This window comes from Molothrus aeneus, unplaced genomic scaffold (assembly GCF_037042795.1).
Source record: "Molothrus aeneus isolate 106 unplaced genomic scaffold, BPBGC_Maene_1.0 scaffold_30, whole genome shotgun sequence".
NCBI lineage: Eukaryota > Metazoa > Chordata > Aves > Passeriformes > Icteridae > Molothrus > Molothrus aeneus.
Window position 1 is genome coordinate 806,518 of NW_027098964.1, and position 27,803 is coordinate 834,320.

At 56.4% G+C, this 27,803-nt stretch overlaps 1 protein-coding gene across 1 annotated transcript; it reads right to left on the bottom strand.

Annotated features, from left to right (window-relative positions):
• Nucleotides 1-41: 41 nt before the first annotated feature.
• Nucleotides 42-27,316, bottom strand: NPHS1 (NPHS1 adhesion molecule, nephrin). The gene is made up of 26 exons (XM_066570825.1): nucleotides 27,263-27,316; nucleotides 22,520-22,562; nucleotides 22,244-22,435; nucleotides 20,592-20,708; nucleotides 19,726-19,854; nucleotides 18,993-19,134; nucleotides 18,271-18,374; nucleotides 16,010-16,128; nucleotides 14,450-14,618; nucleotides 13,821-13,961; nucleotides 12,966-13,121; nucleotides 11,714-11,838; nucleotides 10,383-10,560; nucleotides 9,594-9,726; nucleotides 9,010-9,182; nucleotides 8,266-8,403; nucleotides 7,234-7,374; nucleotides 5,751-5,872; nucleotides 4,120-4,294; nucleotides 3,139-3,304; nucleotides 2,187-2,503; nucleotides 1,612-1,723; nucleotides 1,208-1,540; nucleotides 878-1,041; nucleotides 223-428; nucleotides 42-62 (listed from the first exon to the last, which is right to left on the bottom strand). The coding sequence occupies exons 1-26, from the start codon at nucleotides 27,314-27,316 to the stop codon at nucleotides 42-44; spliced, it is 3,870 nt and encodes a 1,289-aa protein (XP_066426922.1).
• Nucleotides 27,317-27,803: the final 487 nt, after the last annotated feature.

The window sequence follows — 27,803 nt, forward strand, 5'->3', positions numbered from 1 at the left end:
CCTGCATCTCTTCTGTGTCTAAAACCGCCCCTCCCCCACCCTTAATATTGCCCCTCCCCCACCTGTAAAATGGCCCCTCCCCCACCCCAAAACCGCCCCTCCCCCACCTGTCGAACCCACTCTTCCTCCACTCCTGAATAAGCCCCTCCCCCACCCTCCAATTGCCCCTCCCCCATTCAAAACTGCCCCCGCCCCTCCCCCATCCCGCCCCTCCCCCCTCACCGTCTCCTCCCCCTGTGTGCCCGCACGGTGGTGCCGGCCCCGCCCCAACCGGAAGTAGCAGCAGCCAAGCCCCGCCCCCAGCACAGCCAGGAGGGTCCCAGCCATGGCTCCGAGCGCCCCCTGCAGGACGGGCACGGCCGGGTCCTCCCCGCCGCCCGGGGGCGCTTCTGGTGCCTCCCACACTGGGGGCCGGGCCTCCGGAAGAGCTGAAAGCAAATAGAAAGTGAAAAATATGCACTTCCGGTCCAATGTATGCCACTTCCGGTTTACTTTCGGGTCCCATTATAGCCACGCCCACTCATTTCAGTCATTCCTCACAGCAGCTTCCGGGTTTATCCCCCTCACTTCCGGTGCTACTGTGATTTCCGGTTCCGGTTTTCATTTTCCCCTCAATTTTTACCACCCAAAGAAGCGGCTTCCGGTTCTCCCACCAACTTCCTCTTTTCTCCACATCCATTTCCGGTTCCGCCCCGGCATCATTCCCTTAACAAAATTCCCACCCCCGGCAAGCCCCAACTTCCGGGTAAGAACCGGAAGTCCCCTCATACAACTTCCGGCGGCTATTTTTGCTCCCGCTCCTCTTCTGCCGTCACCTCCAGGCCCCGCCCCCTCCCCCCTCACCTTAATTTTGGGTTTTTCGGCGCCATTTTCCTACCGGAAGTGACGGCTCTCAGCCGCACGGGGGCGCTGTCCCCGCGGGCATTGCGCGCGTGCACGGTGACGTCATAGGGCGTGTCCGGACGGAGCCCGCCCAGCGTGAGGGAGAAACCGGAAGTGACGAGATGGGCGGGTGGGGGAGGAGCGTCTGGCCCGTCTGCGCTGTGGGGGAGGGGCAGAGAGAAACTGAGGAAAGGCCGTGGCCGGAAGTCGGAGCGGGGAGCGGCCGGGAAACCCCGTGACAAGAAGAAAAGGGGGCGGGGACAAGACGGGAACCATTAAAAGAAGTTAAATTTAGGTAGGCGGACCGGAAGTGATGCTGGATTACCAGAAGTTGGGGTCGTGCGACCGGAAGTTACAAAGAGCAGGAAAAAAGGGGCCGGAAGTTAGTATGGGCGGACCGGAAGTGACACACCAGAACCGGAAGTTCCTTGTGGGGAATCGAAAGCAACACAGAGAACAAAGGAAGCGGCCGGAAGCTTGTAGGGGTGGACCGGAAGTGAGGCTACAGAACCGGAAGTTCGGCTGGGGACACCGGGCACAGAGAAAGAAGTAATCAGCCAGAACACAGTATGGGCAAACCAGAAGTGATGCAACACAACCGGAAATTGGGCTGGAAAGCCCGGAAGTGACCCAAAGACCGCTCGAAATGACCGGAAGTCAGTCTGGGTGGAACGGGAGTGACGTCAGAGAAACCGGAAGTGGCTCGGGGAGGGTCAGGGCGCCCCCTACCGGAGCAGGAAGTGCTGGGCCAGGCCCCCATCCCAGCCGGGATCCCAGGCCAGGCTCAGGGAGGTCCCCGAGAGCCCCGAGAGCCGCAGGGCCCGGGGCGGGTCCGGACGGTCTGGGGGGGGCGGGGAAAGGAACTGGTGTGATCCCAGTAACTCCCAGTAACCTCGCAGTGCGATCCCAGTGCTTCCAGTAACCTCCCAGTATGGGCCCAGGGCTCCCAGTAAACTCCCAGTATGATCCCAGTTTGATCCCAGTACCCTCAATTCCCCTCCCAGTGCTCCCCAGTATAAACCAGTAAATCCCAGGCCCCTTTTAACCCCTCCCAGTCCCTCCCAGTATATCCCAGTCCCTCCCAATCCCCTCTCAGTACATCCCAGTCCTTCCCAGTTGCCCCCCAGTTTATCCCAGTCCCTCCCAGTCCCTTCCCAGTATAAACCAGTAACCGCCCAGTCCCTGCCAATCCTTTCCAACTCTCCCCTAAACCCCTCCCAGTCCCTTCCCAGTCCCTCCCAGTTTATCCCACTCCCCTCCAATCCCATCCCAGTCCCTCCCAGTCCCTCCCAGTCCATGCCCACCCCCCAGCTGCAGCCTCAGCCTCCTCCTGGCCGTTCCCCTCTCGTTGGTGGCCACGCAGTCGAAGACGCCCACGGTGCCGTTGGCCCCCTCCCAGTGCTCCCAGTGCTCCCAGTGCTCCCAGTCTGGTGGTGCCGGGGGCACGTTCTGGTAGCGGTAGCGGGGCCGGGGGTACTGGTGGGACTGGGAGGACTGGGAGGACTGGTGGGACTGGAGGAAGCGGCGGCGCAGGCGCGCCCGGGCCCCGGTGACGTTGGTGACGCTGAGCACGGAGCTGGTCCAGGGCCCCTCCCGCCACTGGAGCTCCTGGAAGGGCGAACTGGGACCAGTATGGGGGAGACTGGGGTCAGTGGGGGGCACTGGGAGGGACTGGGAGGAGATTGGGATAAACTGGGAAGGGACTGGGAGGAACTGGGAGGGGATTGGGAGGCATTGGGAGGGACTGGGATGGGACTGGGAGGGACTGGGAGGGGTTAAAATGGGATTTGGGGTTACTGGTTTCTACTGGTTTGCGGTTAGTGGGAGGGACTGGAAGAGCACTGGGAGGAACTGGGAGGGGATTGGGGGGGACTGGAATGGGTAAAAAGGGGATTTGGGGTTACTGGTTTATACTGGGAGGGAACTGGGAGGTCCTGGAGTAGCTCTGGGGTGATTTTGGGGGGATATTCCCAGTCCTTCCCAGTTCGTCCCAGTCCCTCCCAGTTGTCTCCCAGTAACCCCCTAACCCTAAACCAGTAACAAGAAACCCAGAACCAGTATTAACCAGTAACCCCAAATCCCCTCCCAGTCCCTCCCAGTTCCCTCCCAATCCCTCCCAGTTTGTCCCAGTCCCTCCCAGTTTGTCCCAATAACCCCTAACCTTAAACCAGTAACCAAAACCCAGAACCAGTATAAACCAGTAACCCCAAATCTCCTCCCAGTCCCTCCCAGTATAACCCAGTTCCTCACCCTGGCTCCCCAGTTCTCAGGCTCCGCCCACTGCTCTCCCAGTTTAGCTCCACCCCCGGCACTCCCTGGGCCCGGCACCGCAGCGTCGCTGACTCCGCCCCCTCGGGCACCAGCACCACCCCCGGCCCCGCCCCCGGCCCCTCCTCTGGCTCCGCCTCCATCTCGGGACCGTCTGAAAAAGAAGGGGGTGGGGTCAGGAGGAGGGTGGCTCCTATTTGCTGATTGTGGCCACGCCCACATTTGGTTCCTCCCCTTTGCCCCACCCTTTTTAGCCCCTCCCTTTCTCCCCTTAACCACGCCCCATTTAGCTCCTCCCCCACTCATTTAACCCCTTCTTGGCTCCTTTTAACCCCTCCCCTTCCCCATTTAACCCCTCCCCATTAACTCCACCCCCTTTAGCCCCTCCCCCAGCCCTTTTAGCTCCGCCTCCAGCCTGGTTTGGCCCCGCCCACCTCTCACATATGACGATGGTGCAGGCAGGGGGCGGAACCCCTGAGTTTGCTTTTAACCCCGTCCACTCCGCATTTAACCCCTCCCACTCCACATGTAACCCCTCCCCCATTAACCCAACCCCTTTGGCTCCTCCCCCAGCCCGGTTTAGCCCCGCCCCCAGACCGATTTAACCCCGCCCCCCGGTGTCACATCTGACGATGGCGCGGGTGGAGAGCGGCACCCCCAAGTGCACATTTAACCCCTCCCACTCCTCATTTAACTCCTCCCATTCCTCATTTAACCCCTCCCACTCCTTGTTTAACCCCTCCCCCATTGACCCCACCCCATTTAGCCCCGCCCCCAGGCCGGTTTAGCCCCGCCCCCCCGGTCTCACATCTGACGAGCAGCCGGACGATGGCGCGGGCTGGGGGCGGCACATTTAATCCCTCCCCCATTAATCCCACCCCCTTTAGCCCCTCCCACACCCCTTTGGCTCCTCCCCCACCCCATTTAGCCCCGCCCCCAGGCCGGTTTAGCCCCGCCCCCCGGTCTCACATCTGACGAGCAGCCGGACGATGGCGCGGGCGGGGGGCGGCACCCCCGAGTCCACCCTGCACTCGTAGGGACCCCCCAGGTCCCGCCGCGCCCCCGAGACCCTCAGGGCCCCCCCGGGACCCCCCGGCAGCGGCTCCAGCCCCGCGGGGAGATCCAGGGGGGACCCCGAGTCGCCCTGGGGGTGCAGAGAGAGGGAAAAGGGGCTGGAAATGGAGCTGGAATTGAAGCAAAACGGCCGAAAAATAGCACAAAATACCCCCAAAATAACTAAAAAAAAAACGGCTCCGAAATTGACCCAAAATAGCCCAAAAGCTGCACTGAAATACACCTGAAATTGGCCAAAAAATAGCCCAAAAGTTGTCACAAAATTGCCTGAAAATAGCAAAAAATAAGCACCAAAATAGCCCCGAAATAGACCAAAAATAGCCCAAAAATAACCCAAAAATGACACTGAAATTAACCCAAAATAGTCTAAAACCAGCACTGAAATAGCCCTAAAAATAGCCCTAAAATAGCCCCAAAAATAGCCCCAAAATAGCCCCAAAAATAGCCAAAAAAAAGCGCCCTGAAATAATAAAAAATATTCCGAAAACAGCCCCGAAATATCCCAAAAATGGTCCTGAATATAACCCGAAATAGACCTAAAATAGCCCAGAAATAACCCAAAAATAGGACCAAAAATAACCCCAAAAATAGCCCAAAACCAGCACAGAAACAACCTAAAAATAACCCAAAAATGGCACCAAAATAACCCCAAAATAGCCCCAAAATGGCACCAAAAAATAGCCCAAAATTAGCCCTGAAATGGACCAAAAATAGATCAAAAGTAGCCCTGGAATAGCCCCAAAATAGCCCAAATATAACCCAAAAAACGGCACCAAAATAACCTCAAAACAACCCAAAAATGGCACCAAAAATAGCCCAAAAATAACCCCCCCCCCCCAAAAAAATCCCCCTAAGCCTCCAAAACTCCCCCAAATCCCCCCCAAATCTTCCCCAAAATCCCCCCACAAATCTCCCAGGAGCCCCCAAACCATCCCCAAATCTCCCCCAAATCCCCCCTAAACCCCCCAAATCCCTCCCATATCCCCTCAGGACCCCCCAGATCCTCCCCAAATCGCCCCAGGACCCCCCACATCCCTCCCATATCCCCTCGGGACCCCCCAAATCCTCCCCAGATCCCCCCTAAACCCCCCAAATCCCCCCCATATCCCCTCGGGACGCCCCAAATCCCCCCCAGAACCTCCCCAAATCGCCCCAGGACCCCTCGGGACCCCCCAAATCGTCCCTAAATCCTCCCCAGGACCCCCCAAACCCCCCCCAAATCCTCCCCAAATCCCACCCGGACCCCCCAAATCCCCCCCAGACCCTCCCCAGATCCCCCCTAAACCCCCCAAATCCCTCCCATATCCACTCAGGACCCCCGAAATAGCCCCCAGGATCCCCCAAATCCCCCTCAAATCCCCCCCGGACCCCCCAAATCCCTCCCAGATCCTCTCAGGACCCCCGAGATCCTCCCCAAACCTGCCCAAATCCCCCCAGGATCCCCCAAATCTCCCCCAAATCCCCTCAGGACCCCCCAAATCCCCTCAGGACCCCCCAAATCCCCCCCAGTCCCCTTTGCCCCTCACCAGCCGCGCCCACCGGACGCTCCCGGGGGGGAGGGGGCTCCCCTGGGCCTCGCACAGCAGCTGCCCCTCCCCCCCCTCGTCCACCACCACCGGGTCGGGGGCGCGGACGATGCTGGGGGGCACTGGGGGGGCGAAAACGGGGGGGTCAGGGGGGATTTGGGGGTCCCAGGAAAGAATTGGGGGGGATTTGGAGGTCCCGTGGTGATTTGGGGGGGATTTGGGGGTCCCAGGGGGAATTGGGGGAGTTTTGGGGGGGATCTGAGGGGATTTGGGGGAGATTTGGAGGGGATTTGGGGGTCCCAGGGGGAATTGGACGGGGGGTTGGGGGGGTCCTGAAGGGATTTGGGAGAGATTTGGGGGGGATTTGGGGGGTCCGGGGGGATTAGGGGGGATTAGGGGGGATTTGGGGGTCTCAGGGGGAACTGGGGGGGATTTGGGGGAGTTTTGGGGGGATTTGGGGGGGATTTGGGGGTACTGGGGGGGGATTTGGGGGGGGATTTGGGGGGTACTGGGGGAGCTTGGGGGTCCCGAGAGGTTTGGGGGGCGTTTGGGGGGGATTTGGTGGAAATTTTGGGGGGTCCCGTGGATATTGGAGGGGAATTTGAGGGGTCCCGGCGTAATTTGAGGGGGATTTGGGGGAGATTTGAGAAGTTTTGGGGGGGATTTGGGGTAATTTTGGGTTCATTCCGGGTGAATTTGGGGGTGGTTTCTGGGGTTCTTTTAGGATAATTTTGGGTCCATTCCGGGTGAATTCGGGGCTGAATTTTGGGGTAATTTTGGGTCCATTCCGGGAGTTAATTTTAGGTCCATTCCAGGGGAATTTTGGGGTAACTTTAGGTCCATCCCAGGTGAGTTTGGGGCTGAATTTTTTGTTCATTCCGGGTGAATTTTGGGTCCATTCCGGGTGAATTCGGGGGTGGTTTTGGGGGTTCTTTTAGGATAATTTTGGGTCCATTCCGGGTGAATTTTGGTTTCATTCCGTGTGAATTTTGTGTTCATTCCGGGTGAATTTTGGGTCCATTCCAGGTGAATTCGGGGGTGAATTTTGAGCTCATTCCGGGTGAATTTTGGGTCCATTCCGTGTCAATTCGGGGGTGGTTTTTGGGGTTCTTTTAGGATAATTTTAGGTCCATTCCGGGAGAATTTTGGGTCCATTCTGGGTGAATTTGGGGGTGATTTCGGGGTTCTTTTAGGATAATTTTGGGTCCATTCCGGGTGAATTTGGGGGTGATTTCGGGGTTCTTTTAGGATAATTTTGGGTCCATTCTGGGTGAATTTGGGGGTGGTTTCGGGGGTTCTTTTAGGATAATTTTGGGTCCATTCCGGGTGAATTCGGGGGTGGTTTCGGGGGTTCTTTTAGGATAATTTTGGGTCCATTCCATGTGAATTCGGGGGTGGTGTCCCGGGTTCTTTTAGGGTAATTTTGTGCTCATTCCGGGTGAATTCGGGGCTGTTTTGGGCCGGCTTTGGGGGTGTCCCGTACCCTGGACCTGCAGGGTGACGTCAGCGCCGGCCCCGCCCTCGGCATTGACGCACCACACCCGGTAGGCGGCGCTGTCGCCGCGCGTGACGTTGGCGATGACGAGAGCGCCCCCGGGCGACAGCCGGAACCGCGGGGAGCCCTCTGGGGGCGGGGCCACGCACGGGGCGGGGCCACAAAAGGGGGCGGGGCCACGCGGGGCGGATTTTTTAAAAGGGGAGGGGTTTAAAAAAGGGGAGGGGTTAACAAAGATGGAGGGGTTAAAAATGGGGAGGGGTTTAAAAAGGGGGAAGGGTGAACAAAGAGGGCGGGGTTAACAAAGGGGGTGGGGTTGACAAAGGGGGAGGGGTCATCAAAAGAGGAGGGGTTAACAAAGGGGGAGGGGTTAAGGAAGGGGGTGGGGTTGACAAAGGGGAGGGGTTAACAAAGGGGGAGGGGTTAACAAAGGGGGTGGGGTTGAAAAGGGGGAGGGGTTAACAAAGGGGGAGGGGTTAACAAAGGGGGAGGGGTTACAAAAAAGGGTGGAGTTAACAAAAAGGGCGTGGTTAACAAAAAGGGTGGGGTTAACCAATGGGGAGGGGCTCAGGGAGAGGCCACGCCCACCGTGAGAGCCTGGGGCGTTCCCAGTGCTCCCAGTAAAGCCCTGGAACCCTCCCAGTGCTCCCAGTAACCTTCCAGTAACGCCCGCGGGCCATCCCAGTGCTCCCAGTAACGTCCGGGAACCCTCCCAGTGCTCCCAGTAACCTCCCAGTAACGCCCGCGGGCCATCCCAGTGCTCCCAGTAACGTCCGGGAACCCTCCCAGTGCTCCCAGTAACCTCCCAGTCCCCTCCAATCCCCTCCCAGTTTATCCCAGTTTATCCCAGTTCCCTCCCAGTCCCCTCCCAGTTTATCCCAGTCCCCTCCCAGTCCCCTCCCAGTTCCTCCCAGTCCCTCCCAGTCCATCCCAGTCCCTCCCAGTCCCCTCCCAGTTTATCCCAGTTCCCTCCCAGTCCCTCCCAGTTCCCTCCCAGTCCATCCCAGTCCCTCCCAGTACCGGGGTTGATGCCCCTCCCCCGGACGCTCCAGGTGCACCCCTGGGGTGGGGGATGGGCTCGCACCGACAGCCCCAGAACGGCCTCGGAACCTTCCGGAACCAGCACGGGGGAGGGGCCCGCGCTCACCAGCGGCGCGTCTGCACCAGCACACACCAGTACGAACCAGTATGAACCAGTACGAACCAGTAAGAACCAGTACGGACCAGTATGAACCAGTAAGAACCAGTACGAACCAGTACGGCACCCGTCAGCTCCCAGTCCTCTCCCAGTCCCTCCCAGTCTATCCCAGTATAAACCAGTAACCTTTTATAACCCTCCCAGTCCATCCCAGTCCCTCCCAGTATAACCCAGTATAAACCAGTAACCCCAAATCCCCTCTTTAACCCCTCCCAGTTCCTCCCAGTTTATCCCAGTATAAATCAGTAACTACCAGTCCCTCCCAATATATCCCAGTATGAACCAGTAACCCTTCCCAGTACATCCCAGTATAAACCAGTACATCCTAGTCACCTCCCAGTTCCCTCCCTGTTCCCTCCCAGTTGCCTCCCAGCAGATCCCAGTATAAACCAGTCCCTCCCAGTTTATCCCACTATAAACCAGTCACTCCCAGTATACTCCCAGTACAAACCAGTAACACTTTATGACCCTCCCAGTTCCCTCCCAGTTGCCTCCCAGTATAACCCAGTCCCTCCCAGTCCCTCCCAGTTTATCCCAGTATAACCCAGTCCATCCCAGGCTCTCACGCCGCATGCGCAGGATGTGGGCGGAGCTAACGGCCACGCCCAGCCGCGCGCTCCAGGCCCGGCACGTGATTGGCTGATCCTGGAGCTCCAGCGCCCCCTGCAGGTGCAGCCGTGACCCCGCCGTGACCCCGCCGTGGGGGGCGGGGCTGGGGGGGAGGGGCAGCCCCGGATCCCTGCGGGGAACTGGGAGTTACTGGTTTGGACTGGGAGGGACTGGGAGGGGACTGGGAGTTACTGGGATGGACTGGGAGGGGAACTGGGAGTTACTGGGAGGGACTGGGAGTCACTGGGATATCCTGGGAGGGGAACCGGGGTTACTGGTTTATACTGGGAGGGACTGGGAGCACTGGGGGAGTCGCTGGTGTTACTGGAAAGGGTTTCAGGGGTTACTGGTTTGTACTGGGAAGTTACAGGTGTTACTGGGACGTCACTGGTGTATACTGGTCTATACAGGTTTATACTGGGAGTTACTGGTGTTACTGAGGGGTTACTGGGAGGTTACTGGGCAGGCTCTCAGGGGTCACTGGTGTTACTGGGAGGGGACTGGTCTATACTGGTCTATACTGGTTTGTACTGGTGCTCACGGGGCGTGGCCGGGCCGGATCCAGGTGAGCTCCGGGGCCGGGTGGGCGGGGCCAGCACGGCACGTGAGCGAGAGGGCGTGGCCAGGGCGGGGCTCCCGCGGGGACACCGAGATGGAGACGGACTGGGCTGGAACTGGGACAAACTGGGATGGACTGGGAGGGACTGGGAGGGACTGGGAGGGGATCCAAACCAGTCCCTACCAGTCCAAACCAGTAACTCCCAGTCTGTCCCAGTTCTTGCCCAGTCCCTCCCAGTTTATCCCAGTCCCTCCCAGTATAAACCAGTTCCGTTGCAGTCCCCTCCCAGTCCCCTCCCAGTACAACCCAGTATATCCCAGTCCCTCTCAGTCCTTCCCAGTTTATCCCAGTATAACCCAATCCCCTCCCAATTCCCTCCCAGTGTAAACCAGTATAACACAATCCCTTCCCAGTCGCTCCCAGTCCATCCCAGTCCCCTCCCAGTTTATCCCACTTCCTCCCAGTCCCTCCCAGTATAAACCAGTGTAAACCAGTATAACCCAGTCCCTCACAGAGCCCTCCCAGCCCCTCCCAGTCTAACCCAGTCCCCTCCCAGTCCCTCCAATCCCCCCCCAGTCTCTCCCAGTCGCTCCCAGTATAACCCAGTCCCCTCAGAGTCCCTCCCAATCCCCTCCCAGTTTCCCCCCAGTGCCCTCCCAGTCCCTCCCAGTTTATCCCAGTCCCTCCCAGTCCCTCCCAGCCCCCTCCCAGTATATCCCAGTATAACCCAGTCCCCCCCGGTCGCTCCCAGTATCCCCAGTCCAGTCTCACAGATCACTCTCAGCCGCACGGGGGCGCTGCGGGTGGGCGGCGCCCCCTGGCGGGCGGGCGCGGCCTCGCACCGGAAGTTGGCGCCGTTGTCGCCGGGCGCCAGCGTCACGTGCAGCGCGCGCGAGGTCACGTGACCCGAGCGGCTCTGGGGCGGGGCTTCCGAAAGGGGGCGGCCGTCCTGGGGGGGAGGGGCTTGGGTAAACTGGGAGGGACTGGGATGGACTGGGAGGGGATTGGGAGGGACTGGGATAAACTGGGATAAACTGGGAGGGACTGGGAGGAGATTGGGAGAGACTGGGATAAACTGGGAGGGACTGGGAGGGGATTGGGAGAGACTGGGATAAACTGGGAGGGATTGGGAGGGACTGGGATAAACTGGGATAAACTGGGATAAACTGATTGGGAGAGACTGGGATAAACTGGGAGGGACTGGGATGGACTGGGAGGGGATTGGGAGAGACTGGGATAAACTGGGAGGGACTGGGAGGGACAGCGAGGGGATTGGGAGGGACTGGGAGGGACTGGGATAAACTGGGAGGGAACTGGGAGGGGTTTGGGAGGGACTCTGAGGGGACTGGGTTATACTGGGAGAGACTGGGAGGGACTGGGTTATACTGGTTTACACTGGTTTATACTGGGAGGGACTGCAAGAGGACTGGGAGGAAGTGGGATAAACTGGGAGGGGACTGGGATGGACTGGGAGCAACTGGGAGGGGACTGGGTGCAACTGGGAAGGGATTGTGTTATACTGGTTTATACTGGGAGGGAATTGGGAGGGGATTGGGCTATACTGGGAGGGACTGGGAAGGGACTGGGATAAACTGGGAGGAAACTGGGAGGGACTGGGAGGGGTTTTGGGGGGGAATTTTAGGAGTTTTTGGGGGGATTGTTTGAGAATATTTCAGATTTTTTGGGAGACTTTTTAGGACGTTTTTGGAATTTTCAAGTTGTGATTTTTTGGAATTTTTGGGATTTTTTGGAATTTTTGGGGGAGATTTTTGGAGGCAAATTTTTGGGACAGTTTTAGGATTTTTTGGGGGATTTTTTTGAATATTTTGGGATTTTTGGGGGGGATTTTTGGGATTTTTTAGGGGGAAAATTGTGGGATTTTTTTGGAAATATTTTTAGATTTTTTTTCCAGGAGACGTTTGGAAATATTTTCTGGATATTTTGGGGAGAACATTTAGGATTTTTGGGGGTTATTTCGTCAATTTTTTCGGATATTTCAGGGAAATTTTGGGAACGCTCTGGGAATATTTCGAGGAAAGGTTTGGGAACGTTTTTGGGGACATTTTGGGATTTTTTGGGGCCATTTTGGGGGCCGTTCTCACCTTGCTCCAGGTGAGTTTGGGGGCCGGGTGCCCCCCCCGGGCGTGGCACAGCAGCCGCAGCCCCTCCCCCACCCGGAAGGTGGTGTTGGGGGGCGGGGCCTCGACCCAGAGAGCCTGGGGCGGGTCTGGGGGCGGGGCCAGACAGGGACACGCCCCCTTTTAGAGGGACACGCCCCTTTCTTTAAAGGGACATGCCCCTTTCTTAAAGGGACACGCCTCGTTTTAAGAGGACACGCCCCCTTTTAAAGGGGCACTTCCCCAATCCCTCCCAGTTCTTCCCAGTATAACCCAGTCCCTCCCAGTATAAACCAGTCCCTCCCCATCCCCTCCCAGTCCCCTCCAGTCCATCCCAGTCCCTCCCAGTTTGATCCCAGTTTATCCCAGTCCCTCCCAGTTTATCCCATTCCCCTCCCACTCCTTCCCAATCCTCTCCCAGTCCCTCCCAGTATAAACCAGTAACCTCCCAGTAACCTCCCAGTTCCCTCCCAGTCTCTCCCAGTTTATCCCAGTTTATCCCAGTCCCTTCCAGTTCCTTCCCAGTCCCTCCCAGTATAAACCAGCAACCCCTCAGTTCCCTCCCAGTCCCTTCCCAGTCCCCTCCGGTCTCTCCCAGTATAAACCAGTCCCTCCCAGTTTGTCCCAGTCCCCTCCAATCCCCTCCCAGTCCCTCCCAGTATAAATCAATAACCTCCCAGTATATCCCAGTCCCTTCCAGTCCCTCCCAGTATAAACCAGTTCCTCACAATACCCTCACATTTCATCCCAGTCCCTCGCAGTTTATCCCAGTCCCTCCCAGTTTGATCCCAGTCCCTCCCAGTCCCTCCCAGTTTATTCCAGTCCATCCCCATCCACCCCAATCCCCTCCCAGTCCCCCCCAGCCCCATTCCCAGTACATCCCAGTATAACCAGCCCCCTTCCCCATCTCTCCCAGTCCCTCCCAGTCCCTCCCAGTCCCTCCCAGTATATCCCAGTATATCCCAGTATGTCCCAGTATAACCAGCCCCATTCCCTGTCTCTCCCAGTCCCTCCCAGTCCCTCCCAGTATATCCCAGTATATCCCAGTATGTCCCAGTATAACCAGCCCCATTCCCCATCTCTCCCAGTCCCTCCCAGTCCCTCCCAGTCCCTCCCAGTATATCCCAGTATGTCCCAGTATAACCAGCCCCATTCCCCATCTCTCCCAGTCCCTCCCAGTCCCTCCCAGTCCCTCCCAGTATATCCCAGTATGTCCCAGTATGTCCCAGTGTCTCACGGCTCACGCTGACCGTCACCGTCACGCTCCGGGTCCCCACCCCGGGGGTCTCGGCCTCGCACACCAGGGGGGCCCCGTGGTCCTGGCTCCGCCCCCGCAGCGTCAAATTGGAATAGGCCCCGCCCCCCTGGGGGTCATTGGGAGGTCGCGGGGTCACTCGGGTTCAGGGGTCACTCATTGGTCGCTCCCAGTTTATCCCAGTATAAACCAGTTCCTCCTAGTTCCCTCCCAGTCCCCCCCAATCCCCTCCCAGTATATCCCAGTATAAAGCAGTTCCATCCCAGTCCCTCCCAGTATATCCCAGTCCCCCCCAGTCCCCTCCCAGTATATCCCAGTATATCCCAGTCCCCCCAATCCCCTCTCAAGCCCCTCCCAGTCCATCCCAGTATATCCCAGTATAACCCAGTTCCATCCCAGTACCCTCCCAGTATATCCCATTCCCCCCAGTCCCTTCCCAGTATATCCCAGTATATCCCTGTTCCATCCCAGTATATCCCAGTATATCCCAGTCCCCTCCCAGTATATCCCAGTATATCCCAGTATATCCCAGTCCCCCCCCAGTCCCCTCCCAGTATAACCCAGTTCCATCCCAGTCCCCTCCCAGTATATCCCAGTATATCCCAGTTCTATCCCAGTATATCCCAGCTCCATCCCAGTCCCTTCCCAGTATATCCCAGTATATCCCAGTCCATCCCAGTCCCCCCCAGTCCCCTCCCAGTATATCCCAGTCCATCCCAGTCCCCTCCAATCCCCTCCCAGTATATCCCAGTCCATCCCAGTCCCCCCCAATCCCCTCCCAGTATATCCCAGTATATCCCAGTCCATCCCAGTCCCTCACTGGCGCGGGTCCCTCGCTGCTGGGGCTCAGCCGGGTCCCCCCCAGCCACCAGCGCAGCCGTACTGGGGGGTTACTGGGAGCACTGGTGCAGCTCAGCTCCGCCTCCCCGCCCTCGGGCACCGCCCCCGAGCCCAGCACCGTCAGCTCCGAGGGGCCGTCTGCCAGTACACACCAGTAAGGACCAGTAAGGACCAGTATGGACCAGTATGAACTGGTAGGGACCAGTATAAACCATTAAAAACCACTATAAACCAGTATGGACCAGTATAAACCATTATAAACCAGTATGGAGCAGTATGGACCAGTATAAACCATTATAAACCAGTACGAAGCAGTATGGACCACTATGGAGTAGTATGGACCAGTATGGACCAGTATGGGCTAGTACAAACCAGTATGGACTGGTAGGGACCAGTATAAACCAATAGAAATTATTATAAAACAGTATGGACCAGTATGGACCAGTATGGACCAGTATGGACCAGTATAAACCATTATAAACCAGTATGGGCCAGTATAAACCAGTATAAACCAGTATGGACCAGTATAAACCAGGTCCATCTCCAGTCCCTCCCAGTCCCTCCCAGTCCCTCCCAGTTCCTCCCAGTTCATCCCAGTTTATCCCAGTTCCCTCCCAGTTCCTCACACGCCACTCGCAGTTTGACGCTGGAGCTGGCCCCGCCCCCCGGAAGTGACGTCACGGCGCGGCACCGCAGGGTGGCGCCATCGTCCTCGGGGGCGGGGCGGAGCACGAGCCGCGTCCTGGCCACGCCCCCTTCGTCCTCTGACCACGCCCCCGCCAGGGGGAGCCCGTCCTGAGGGGGCGGGGCCAGAGAAAGGGGTGGGGCCAGAGAATGGGACGGGATCGGGGAAAGGGGCGGGGTTAAAGCGAGGCCACGCCCATAAATGGTTCCCAGTGCCTTCCAGTTTGATCCCAATGATTCCCAGAAACTCCCAGTATGATCCCAGTTTGATCCCAGTTCCCTTCCAGTCCCTCCCAGTCCATCCCAGTATGATCCCAGTATGATCCCAGTTTGATCCCAGTTCCCTTCCAGTCCCTCCCAGTCCATCCCAGTATGATCCCAGTTTGATCCCAGTTTGATCCCAGTGCCTCCCAGTCCATCCCAGTCCATCCCAGTATGACCCCAGTAACTCCCAGTAATTCCCAGCACCTCCCAGTATGGTCACAATACTTCCCAGTTTGATCCCAGTAACCTCCCAGTTTGATCCCAGTGGCTCCCAGTAAGTCCCAGTGCCTCCCAGTTTGATTCCAGTTCCTCCCAGTAACTCCCCAGTGCCTCCCAGTAGCTCCCAGTAACTCCCAGTTTGATCCCAGTTTGATGCCAGTGCCTCCCAGTCCATCCCAATCCATCCCAGTGCCTCCCAGTATGATCCCAGTTTGATCCTGGTGACTCCCAGTCCTTCCCAGTAGCTCCCAGTATGATCCCAGTAGCTCCCAGTTTGATTCCAGTGATTCCCAGTAGCTCCCAGTAACCTCGCAGTAACTCCCAGTGACTCCCAGTCTGATCCCAGTAACTCCCAGTATGACCCCAATATGATCCCAGTATCTCCCAGTTTGCTTCCAGTCCCTCCCAGTAACTCCCAGTGCCTCCCAGTATGATCCCAGTTTGATCCTGGTGCATCCCAGACCCTCCCACTTCCCTCCCAGTAACTCCCAGTTTGATCCCAGTAAATCCCAGTTTATCCCAGTAACTCCCAATTCCCTCCCAGTCCCTCCCAGTCCCGCCCAGTTCCTCCCAATCCCTTCCAGTAACCCTCGTTCCCCTCCCAGTCCCTCCCACTTCCCTCCCAGTAACTCCCAGTTTGATCCCAGTCCCTCCCAGTGCCCTCCCAGTCCCTCCCAGTATATCCCAGTTCCCTCCCGGTTTATCCCAGTCCATCCCAGTCCCTCCCAGTATAAACCAGTCCCTCACAATCCCCTCACATTTCACCCCAGTCTCTCCCACTTCCGTCCCAGTAACTCCCAGTTTGATCCCAGTAAATCCCAGTTTATCCCAGTAACTCCCAATTCCCTCCCAGTCCCTCCCAGTTCCCTCCCAGTTTGATCCCAGTTTCTCCTAGTCCCTCCCAGTATAAACCAGTCCCTCCCAATCCCCTCACATTTCATCCCAGTCGCTCCCAGTTTATCCCAGTCCCTCCCAGTCCCTCCCAGTTTGATCCCAGTCCCTCCCAGTATAACCAGTACCTTGTCCCAGTGCAGACTGGGCGGGGGCCGCCCCCCCCGGCTCACACAGAGCAGCTGCAGCTCCTCCCCCGCCCGGACCAGTGCGGGCAGGCCCTCGATACTGGGAGCACTGGGAGGGACTGGGAGGGCAGCGGGGGTCACTGGGAGGGACTGGGATAAACTGGGAGGGACTGGGATCAAACTGGGAGGGACTGGGAGGGACTGGGGTCAAACTGGAAGGGACTGGGATAAACTGGGATAAACTGGGATCAAACTGGGATAAACTGGGAGGGAACAGGGATAAACTGGGAGGGACTGGTTTATACTCGGAGGGACTGGGATCAAACTGGGAGGGACTGGGATCAAACTGGGAGGGACTGGGAGGGAACTGGGATAAACTGGGAGGGACTGGGATAAACTGGGAGGGACTGGGATAAACTGGGATAAACTGGGAGGGACTGGAATAAACTGGGAGGGACTGGGAGGGAACTGGGATAAACTGGGAGGGACTGGGATAAACTGGAATAAACTGGGAGGGAACTGGGATAAACTGGGAGGGACTGGTTTATACTGGGAGAGACTGGAGGGGACTGGGATTGACTGGGATAGACTGGGATCAAACTGGGAGGGATTGGGAGGTTACTGGTTTATACTGGGAGGGACTGGGAGGTTACTGGGAGGTTACTGGTTTATACTGGGAGGGACTGGAGCAGCTTTGGGGGCATTTCAGGGAGATTTTAGGGGAGATTTGGGACAATTTTGGGACCTTTTGGGGTTTTTTGGTTGAATTTTAGGATTTTTTTGGGGTGAATTTTGGGACATTTTGGGTTATTTTGGGGATATTTTTGTGTTTTTTGGGATATTTTGGGGGATATTATGGGATGTCCTGACTCACCGGCCAGGCCCAGCCGCAGTTTGGGGTTAATTTGGGGTTTTTTGGGGTTAATTTGGGGTTTTTTGGGGATGTTTTGGGGGATATTATGGGATGTCCTGACTCACCAGCCATGTCCATCCGCAGTTTGGGGTTAATTTGGGGTTTTTTGGGGTTAATTTGGGGTTTTTTGGGATATTTTGGGGGTTATTATGGGATGCCCGTCACTCACCAGCCAGGTCCAGCCGCAGTTTGGGGTTAATTTGGGGTTTTTTGGGGTTAATTTGGGGTTTTTTGGGGATGTTTTGGGGGATATTATGGGATGTCCCCGCTTACCGGCCATGTCCATCCGCAGTTTGGGGTTAATTTGGGGTTTTTTGGGGTTAATTTGGGGTTTTTTGGGATATTTTGGGGGTTATTATGGGATGCCCGTCACTCACCAGCCAGGTCCAGCCGCAGTTTGGGGTTAATTTGGGGTTTTTTGGGGTTAATTTGGGGTTTTTTGGGGATGTTTTGGGGGATATTATGGGATGTCCCCGCTTACCGGCCATGTCCAGCCGCAGTTTGGGGTTAATTTGGGGTTTTTTGGGGTTAATTTGGGGTTTTTTGGGGATGTTTTCGGGGATATTATGGGATGTCCTGACTCACCGGCCAGGTCCAGCCGCAGTTTGGGGTTAATTTGGGGTTAATTTGGGGTTAATTTGGGGTTAATTTGGGGTTTTTTGGGATGTTTTGGTGGTTATTATGGGATGCCCGTCACTCACCGGCCAGGTCCAGCCGCAGTTTGGGGTTAATTTGGGGTTAATTTGGGGTTAATTTGGGGTTTTTTGGTGGTTATTATGGGATGTCCCCACTCACCGGCCATGTCCAGCCGCAGTTTGGGGTTTTTTGGGGTTAATTTGGGGTTTTTTGGGATATTTTGGTGGTTATTATGGGATGCCCGTCACTCACTGGGCAGGTCCAGCCACAGTTTGGGGTTAATTTGGGGTTAATTTGGGGTTAATTTGGGGTTTTTTGGTGGTTATTATGGGATGCCCGTCACTCACCGGCCAGGTCCAGCCGCAGTTTGGGGTTAATTTGGGGTTAATTTGGGGTTAATTTGGGGTTTTTTGGTGGTTATTATGGGATGTCCCCACTCACCGGCCATGTCCAGCCGCAGTTTGGGGTTTTTTGGGGTTAATTTGGGGTTTTTTGGGATATTTTGGTGGTTATTATGGGATGCCCGTCACTCACTGGGCAGGTCCAGCCGCAGTTTGGGGTTAATTTGGGGTTAATTTGGGGTTAATTTGGGGTTTTTTGGTGGTTATTATGGGATGCCCGTCACTCACCGGCCAGGTCCAGCCGCAGTTTGGGGTTAATTTGGGGTTTTTTGGGATATTTTGGGGGATATTATGGGATGCCCGTCACTCACCGGCCAGGTCCAGCCGCATCCCGGCCGTGCCCGGAGCCGCCCCGGCCGCGTTCGAGGCCGAGCAGAGCAGGAGGAGGCCCTGGAGAGCCGGGCTGGGGGCGAGCCTGGAACGGGAAACTGGGATGGACTGGGAGGGACTGGGAGGGACTGGGAGGGACTGGGAGGGACTGGGAGGGACTGGGAGGGAACTGGGATGGACTGGGAGGGACTGGGATGTTACTGGTTTGTACTGGGAGGAAACTGGGAGGGATTTGGGGGGGGAATGGGAGGGACTGGGAGGGGAAATGGGGTTACTGGTTTGTACTGGTTTGGACTGGGGGACACTGGGAGGGATTTGGGAGGGACTGGGAGGTTACTGGTTTGTACTGGGAGGGACTGGGAGGGGAACTGGACTTACTGGTTTGTACTGGTTTGAACTGGGAGGTACTGGGAAGGGATTGGGAGGGACTGGGAGAGATTTGGGGGGACTGGGAGTTACTGGTTTATACTGGGATGGACTGGGATGGGACTGGGAGGGAACTGGGGGGGATTGGGAGGGAACTGGGAGGGGACTGGGTTATACTGGGATGTTACTGGTTTATACTGGGAGAGCACTGGGGAGGGAACTGGGACTGGTTTGGGCTCCCCCAGGTTGGTTTCTACTGGTCCCTACTGGTTTCTACTGGTTTGTTGGGGTCTGTACTGGTCTGTACTGGTTTATACTGGTCTATACTGGTCTGTACTGGTCCGTACTGGTCCGTACTGGTCTGTACTGGTCTGTACTGGTCCGTACTGGTGCTGACCTGGCCGTGGCCTCGCTGGAGCTCAGTTTGGGGTGGGACCCCTCGAACACCCGGGAGGAGACGTCGGGCAGGGGCTCCTCCCCTGCAGCCAAAAATCACCAAAAATCACCAAAAATACCCCCAAAATCAGCCCAAAATCAGCCAAAATCAGCAAAAATCAGCAAAAATCACCCCAAAATCAGCAAAATTCACCCCAAAATCACCCGAATTGCACCAAAATCACCCCAAATCAGCCCCAAAAATCAACCCCAAAATCGGCCAAGATTTCCCCCAAATCACCCCCCAAAAATGACCCAAAATCGCCCAAGTCAGCCCAAAATCAGCCCAAAAATCACCCAAAATTGCCCCAAAATGCCCCAAAATCACCTCAAATGCCCCAAATCAACCGAAAATCACCCAAAACCACCCCAGATTGTCCCCAAAATTGCCGAAAAATTTCTTTAAATCAGCCCAAAATCAGCCCCAAAAATCGCCAAAAATACCCCCAAAAATCAGCCCAAAAATCACCCGAAATTGCCCCAAAATTGTCCCAAATTGCCCTAAAATGACCCAAATAAACTCAAAATCACCCCAATATCGCCCAATATCGCCCAAAATCGCCCAAAATCGCCCAAAATGGCCCCAAATCACCCAAAATTGCCCAAAATGGCCCCAAACGGCCCCAAATTCTCACCCAGGCGCAGCTCCAGGGTGGGGGCGGGGCGAGCGTCGTGGGCGCGGCAGCGAATCCGAACCTCGGCCCCGCCCACCAGGGGAAGCTCCGCCCCCTCCAGCAGCTCCAGCTTGGGGGAACTGGGAGGGACTGGGAGAGACTGGGAGTGACTGGGAGGGAACTGGGATCAAACTGGGACAAACTGGGACAAACTGGGAGAGAACTGGGACAAACTGGGACAAACTGGGAGGGAATTGGGATCAAACTGGGACAAACTGGGATAAACTGGGAGAGACTGGGAGGGGATTGGGACAAACTGGGACAAACTGGGAGGGAACTGGGATCAAACTGGGACAAACTGGGACAAACTGGGAGGGACTGGGACAAACTGGGATAAACTGGGATCAAACTGGGACAAACTGGGAGGGACTGGGAGTGACTGGGAGGAAACTGGGAGGGAACTGGGAGGGACTGGGATAAACTGGGATCAAACTGGGAGGGAACTGGGAGGGGATTGGGAGGTTACTGGTTTATACTGGGAAGGAACTGGGAGGTCCTGGAGCAGCTTTAGGGGGAATCTGGGGGATTTTGGGAGATACTGGGAGATATTCCCAGTTCCCTCCCAGTCCCTCCCAGTTCATCCCAGTAACCCCTAACCCTAAACCAGTAATGAAAATCCCCGAATCAGTATAAACCAGTAATACCAAATCCCCTCCCAGTTTATCCCAGTCCCTCCCAGTTTGATCCCAGTCCCTCCCAGTTTGATCCCAGTCCCTCCCAGTTTATCCCAGTTCCTCCCAGTCTCTCCCAGTCCCTCCCAGTTCCCTCCCAGTCCCTCCCAGTCCCTCCCAGTCCCTCCCAGTTTATCCCAGTCCCTCCCAGTTTACCCAGTACGCTGAGCTGGGCGGGCCGGGACGCTCGGGTCTCGTTCCCCTCCCCCGCCTGGCAGGTGAAGACGTCGTCGTCCTCCAGGGTCACCGGGCGGATCCGCAGGTGGTGCTCACCTGGACACGCCCACCTCAAGCCACGCCCACCTCAGGCCACACCCACCAGATGCCACACCCCACCCCCGGCCACGCCCGTTTCGTGTAGCGGCAAAACGGCCCCAAACTGGGTGAAAATGGGGCAAAAAAATCTCCCCCAATCGACCCGAAACGGAATTCGAAGTTAGCTCCAGATTGATCGAAATTAACCCAAAATCAACCCCAAAATAACTCCCAAATCAACCCAAAATTACCCCAAATGAACCCCAAAATTAACCCAAAATGGACCCCAAATAACTCCAAAATCAACCCCAAAATGAACCCAAAATAACTCCAAAATCAACCCCAAAATAACTCCAAAATAATTCCAAAATTACCCCAAAATTACACCAAAATGAACCCAAATATTACCCCAAAATCACCACAAAATGAACCCAAAATTACCCAAAAATGAACCATAAATAACTCCAAAATCAACCCAAGATTACCCAAAAAGCAACCCCAAAATTACCCCAAAATGAACCCAAAATAACTCCAAAATTACCCCAAAATGAACCCCGAAGTTCGCTCAAAATCACCCCAAAATTACCTCAAAATGGACCCCAAAATTACCTCAAAATCAACCCCAAATTTACCCCAAAATGGACCCCAAAATAACTCCAAAATTACCCCAAAATTAACCCAAATATTACCCCAAAATGAACCACAAAATAAGTCCAAAATCAACCCAAATTACCCTAAAATGAACCCCAATATTGCCCCAAAATCACCACAAAATGAACCCAAAATTACCCAAAAATGAACCATAAATAACTCCAAAATTACCCCAAAATCAACCCCAAAATTATCCCAAAATGAACCCCAAAATTCGCTCGACATCACCCCAAAACCAACCCCAAATTGCTCCAAATTCAACCCAAACAATTCACTCTAAAATCAGCTGCAAATGAACCCCAAAATTGCCCCAAATTGGCCACGCCCCTTTGTGCCCCGCCCTTTAACCACGCCCCTTTTCTGCCCCCACCCCTTAAACCACAGCCCCTTTGTGCCCCGCCCCTTTAACCACACCCTTTTTGCTCCGCCCCTTTAACCACGCCCCCTTTGTGCTCCACCTATTTAACCACGCCCATTTGTGACCACACCCCAGAAACTCCACCCCTTTTAGCCACGCCCATTCCAATCCCAATATTTAGCCACACCCCTTTAACGCAGCCCTTTTGGCCACGCCCCTTTGTGGGCTCACCCCCTTAGCTCCGCCCATTTGTGACCACACCCACTTAATCCCCATTTAGCCACACCCCCTCTGACCCCACCCCTTTAGCCACGCCCATTCCCAAACCTTACCTTTAGCCCTGCCCCATTGTGACCACACCCCTTTAGCCCCGCCCATTTAACCACACCCCTTTGAGTCCCTTTAGCCACGCCCATTTATGACCCCACCCCTTTAAGACATTCCTTTACCCACGCCCCCTTTTTGCCCCTTAGCCCCTCCCCCTTTAGCCCCGCCCACTAAGACACGCCCATTTATGCCTTCACCCCATTTAAGCCCCGCCCACCTTTGGCAGGGTCTCCGACCAATCGGTAGCGAGGATGGGCCCGAGTGGGCGTGGCCCCGAGCATGAGCCCGCCCCTCGACCACTGCACGGCCACGCCCACCCTGGCCCTGCAGCGAAGCTCCACCCCCTGACCCAGAACCACGCTGTGATTGGCCGGTTCCTCCAGGAAGGGCGGGGCCAAGGGGGCGGAGCCTGAGGGGGGAGAGGGAGCGGCCTCTGAGTGACCCCTGAGTGACCTCTGACCCCTGCGTGACCCCGGTGTGACCCCTGCCTGACCTTTGACCCCGCAGCTCCCGATGGCCGCCAGCGCCAGCACCGCCTGCCCGGGGGTCAAAGGTCAGAGGTCAAACCCCAAGAATTCCACCCCAAAATTCCCCAAATTCCCCCCCAATGTTTTCCCCAAAATCGATCCTAAAATCCCCAAAATTCCCCCCCCCCCAAAATCGTGAAAATTTTCCCCAAAAAATTCCCCCCAAACCCCTCTAGGACCCCCCCCCATAAAACCCACCCAGAACCCCCCAAAATTCCCCAAAAAATCCCCTCAGGACACCCCAAAATCCCCCAAAATTCCCCCAGAACCCCCCAAATTCTTTCAGGACCCCCCAAAATTACCCCAAATTCCCCTAAATATCCCCAGGACCCCCCCAAAATTATCCCAAATTTCCCCAGGACCCCCCCAAAATTCTCCTAGAAACCCCTCAGGACTCCCCAAATTCCCTCCAGAGCCCCCAAATCCCCCCCCAAAACCTTTTGGGACCCCCCCAAAATCCCCCTAAAACACCTCGGGAGCCCCCAAATCCCCCTAAATTCCCCCCAAAATTCCTCTAAAACCTCTCGGGACCCCCCAAAATTCCCTCAAATCCCCCTCAGGACCCCCCCAATTCCCCCCAAAATTCCTCCCAAATAATTTCAGGACCCCCCAAAATTCTCCCAAATTCCCACCGGGACCCCCCCCAAATTCCCCTAAAACCTCTCGGGACCCCCCAAAAAATTCCCTCCAAACCCATTGGGACCCCCCCAAAATTCCCCTAAAATCTCTCGGGATCCCCCAAAATTTCCCCAAATTCCCACCGGGACCCCCCAAAATTCCCCCCAAATCCCCCCTAAATTCCTTCAGGATCTCCCCAAATTCCCCCAAATTCTTCCCGGGACCCCCAAAATTCCCCCAAATTCCCCCCAGGACCCCCCAAACTTCCCCCAAATCCCCCGAAATTCCCCTCAGGACCCCCCCAATGTCCCCAAAATCCCCCCAAATTCCCCCAAAATAACCAAAAATCCCCCTAAATTCCACTAAACCCTCCCCCAGGACCCCCCAAATTCTTCCAGGACCCCCAAAATCCCCCTAAAACACCTCGGGACCCCCCAGATCCCCCCCAAAACTCCCCCAAACCCACCCAGGACCCCCCAAACCCCCCCAAAACCTCTCGCCCCCCCCCCAAAATCCCCTCAGGACCCCCCAGGTTGTCCCCAAATCCCCCAAATCCCGCCCGGGACCCCCCAAAATTCCCCCAAATTCCCCCCCCCAGCCCCTCCCCCACTCACCCAGCCCAGCCCCTCCCCCATCCCCGCTCGCGCCCCGCGGCCTTTGGGGGGGGGAGGGGCCCCGGGACCCCTTTTTGGAGCGAGGGGGGCGGGGCCTGAGACCACGCCCCCCCAGGCTTGGCCACGCCCCCTCCGCGCGCTCCCATTGGCGGAGCCGGGATCGGGAATTTGGGGAATGCGGGGGAGGGGCGGGGCCGGGGGGGGGGGGAGGGGCGGGACGGGAACCCCCCCCCCCGGAATTCCCCGAAATGGCACAAAACGCCCCAAAATCCACCAAAAATGGCACAAAACGCCCCAAAATCAACCAAAAATGGCACAAAATGCCCCAAAATCCACCAAAAATCTCACAAAATGCCCCAAAATTCACCAAAAATGGCACAAAACGCCCCAAAATCCACGAAAAATGGCACAAAACGCCCCAAAATCAATGAAAAATGGCACAAAATGCCCCAAAATTCACCAGAAATGGCACAAAATGCCCCAAAATTCACCAAAAATCTCACAAAATGCCCCCCAAAATCACCAGAAATCCACAAAATTCACCCGAAATTCCCCAAAATCCCCCCAAATCCCCACTAATTCACCTGCATTACCCAAATTCAGCCGAAATTCCACCAAAATTTTCCCCCAAATTACCCGAAATTCCCCCAAATCCCCCCAAAATCCATCCCAAAATTCCACACAAGTCCCCCCGAAATTCACCCCAAATTCTCAAAAATCCCCCCCAAAATTCCCTCAAATCCCCCCCAAATCCCCTCAAGTTCACCCTAAATTCCCCAAAATTCGACGAAATTTTACCCGAAATCCCCCCTCCCCCCGAAATTCCCCCAAATTTACACGAAATTCCACAAAATTAACCCAAAATTCCCCCCAAAATCCACTCCAGATCCCCTGAAACTGGGGGGATTTGGGGGGGTCCTGAGGGGATTTGGGGGAATTTTGGGGGGTTTTGAGGGGATTTTGGAGGTTCCTGAGGGGTTTTGGGGGGTCCTGAGGGGATTTGGGGGGTTTTGAGGGGATTTTGGGGGGTTCTGAGAGGATTTGGGGGGTCCTGAGGTGAATTTTGGGGGGAATTTGGGGGGATCCTGAGGGGTTTTGGGGGATTCTGAGGGGATTTGGGGGGGATTTTGGGGGTCCTGAGGGGGTGAGGGTGGAATTGGAGGGTCCTGAGGGGATTTGGGGGGTCCTGAGGGGATTTAGGGGGATTTGGGGGGTCCTGAGGAGGTTTTGGGGGTCCTGAGGGGATTTGGGGGAGTTTGAGGAGATTTTGGGGGAGTCTGGAGGGTCCTGAGGGGATCTGGGGGGTTCTGAGAGGATTTGGGGGAGTTTGGGGGATGCTGAGGGGAAGTGGGGGGTCCTGAGGAGATTTGGGGGGAATTTAGGGGGGTTCTGAGGGGATTTTGGGGGATTTTGCAGGTTCCTGAGGAGGTTTTGGGGGGTCCTGAGGGGATTTAGGGGGATTTGGGGGGTTTTGGGGGGATTTTGGGGGGTTCTGAGAGGATTTGGGGGGTCCTGAGGTGAATTTTGGGGGGAATTTGGGGGGATCCTGAGGGGTTTTGGGGGGATTTTGGGGGTCCTGAGGGGGTGAGGGTGGAATTGGAGGGTCCTGAGGGGATTTGAGGGGTTCTGAGGGGATTTAGGGGGATTTGGGGGGTCCTGAGGGGATTTGGGGGGGATTTGGGGGGTCCTGAGGGGATTTGGGGGGGATTTTGGGGGTCCTGAGGGGATTTGCGGGAGTTTGAGGATATTTTGGGGGAGTCTGGAGGGTCCTGAGAGGATTTGGGGGAGTTTGGGGGATCCTGAGGGGAACTGGGGGGAATTTAGGGGGGTTCTGAGGGGATTTTGGGGGGTCCTGAGGAGATTTGGGGGGAATTTAGGGGGGTTCTGAGAGGATTTGGGGGATTTTGCAGGTTCCTGAGGAGGTTTTGGGGGGTCCTGAGGGGATTTAGGGGGATTTGGGGGGTTTTGGGGGGATTTTGGGGGGTTCTGAGAGGATTTGGGGGGTCCTGAGGTGAATTTTGGGGGGAATTTGGGGGGATCCTGAGGGGTTTTGGGGGATTCTGAGGGGATTTGGGGGGGATTTTGGGGGTCCTGAGGGGGTGAGGGTGGAATTGGAGGGTCCTGAGGGGATTTTGGGGGTCCTGAGGAGGTTTTGGGGGAGTCTGGAGGGTCCTGAGGGGATTTGGGGGATCCTGAGGGGAACTGGGGGGGGGGATTTAGGGGGTCCTGAGGGGATTTTGGGGGGAATTTTGAGGGTTTTTTGGGGGGAGGGATTTTGGGTGGGATTTGGGCTCATTTCAGGCTCTGCATTTTCACAGGAATTTGGGGATTTTTTTGGGGGGGGGTTTGGGGCTCTGGGGGTGCCCCTGACTCCCAAAAACTCCCAAAAATTGCCCCAAATAATTTCCCAGGGGTCCCCCCGGATCAAGCACGGCTGCAGGAGAGCCCCTCCCCCCCAAAACCTCAAAAAACCCCAAAAATCCACTCCCAAAACCACAAGAATCACCTTTGGGACCCCAAAATTCACCCCAGAAATCCCCCCAAAAATCCATTCCGAACGCCAAAAATCCACCCCCAAAAACCTCAAAATCTACCCCAAAAACCCCAAAATTCCCAAAAATCCACCCCGAAAACCCCAATAATTTACCCTGGAACCCCAAATTAACCCCTTAAACCCCAAATTATCCCCAAAAATCCCCAAATTAACCCCAAATTAACCCCTTAAACCCCAAATTCACCCCAATTTTTTCTCTTTTCTCTCCACAGCCTCGGAGCCCTCGGGGGGGGGGGGGGGGGGGGGGCTGGACCCAAACGGCCCCGGCCCAGCCACGCCCCCAGCTCAGGCCCCGCCCCCAGCTCAGGCCACGCCCCAACTGCACTGGGAGGGGCTGGGAATCCTTAGGATCAAACTGGGAGTGACTGGGATCAAACTGGGAGCACGGGGATGCGTCCCATGTACCCCCAAATCCCCTCAGGGACCCCAAAATCTCCCCAAAAATGTTCCCAGATCCCCCCAAATGTCCCCAAAATCTCCCCAAAAATGTCCCAAGATCCCCCCAAATGTCCACAAATCCCTCTTGAGACCCCCCCCGAAATGTCCCCAAATCCCCCCAAAATGTCCCCAAATCTCCCCAATGTCCCCAAATCCCCTCCCCCATCCCTTCAATGTCCCTGAATCCCCTCCAAATCCCCCTTGGGACCCCCAAAATGTTCCCAAATCCCAAATTGGGCGGGATTTGGGGCCATTTGGGGACAATTTGAGGACAACGAGGATCTTGGTGACAATGAGAATTCGAGGACATTTGGGGTGATTTGGGGTCATTTGGGACCAGGAGAATTTGGGGACATTTGGGGCGATTTGGGGCCATTGGTGAGAATGAGAATTTGGGGACATTTGGGGCGATTTGGGGACAATTCCGGGGCTTTCAGGTGAGTCCTGCAGGTGATCCAGGTGTGTCCCGTCCCCCCCCCCGTCACCGTCCCCAGGTGATCAATGGGGACCGGTGACCACCGGGTGACGGCCGAGGGCATCGTGGGGCAGGGACAGCCCAGGTGAGCACAGGTGAGCACAGGGACAGCACAGGTGAGCACAGGTGAGCACAGGGACAGCCCAGGGACAGCCCAGGTGAGCACAGGTGAGCACAGGTGAGCACAGGTACAACCCAGGGACAGCACAGGTGAGCACAGGTGAGCACAGGTGAGCACAGGGACAGCACAGGTGAGCACAGGTGAGCACAGGGACAGCACAGGTGAGCACAGGGACAGCCTAGGGACAGCCCAGGGACAGCACAGGTGAGCACAGGTGAGCACAGGGGAGCCCAGGTGAGCACAGGGACAGCCCAGGGACAGCACAGGTGAGCACAGGGACAGCACAGGTGAGCCCAGGTAATGTCCAGGTGAGCACCTCACCTGTCCAGGTACAGCCCAAGTGAGCACCTGGTGGGACACGTACAGCCCAGGTTAGAGCCTCACCTGCCCAGGTGGGCACAGGTACAGCCCAGGTAAACACAGGTAACGC

What these genes read in the sequence shown, in the direction of transcription:
- NPHS1 (XM_066570825.1), bottom strand. Translation starts at nt 27,316, where the DNA reads ATGCCCTCGGCCGTCACCCGGTGGTCACCGGTCCCCATTGATCACCTG. An exon ending in GATGCGGCTGGACCTGGCCG is followed by an intron (nt 16,129 to 18,270) that starts GTGAGTGACGGG and finishes CTGCCCTCCCAG; the next exon opens with TCCCTCCCAGTGCTCCCAGT. An exon ending in CGTCACCCTGCAGGTCCAGG is followed by an intron (nt 5,873 to 7,233) that starts GTACGGGACACC and finishes TCGCCCCCCCAG; the next exon opens with TGCCCCCCAGCATCGTCCGC.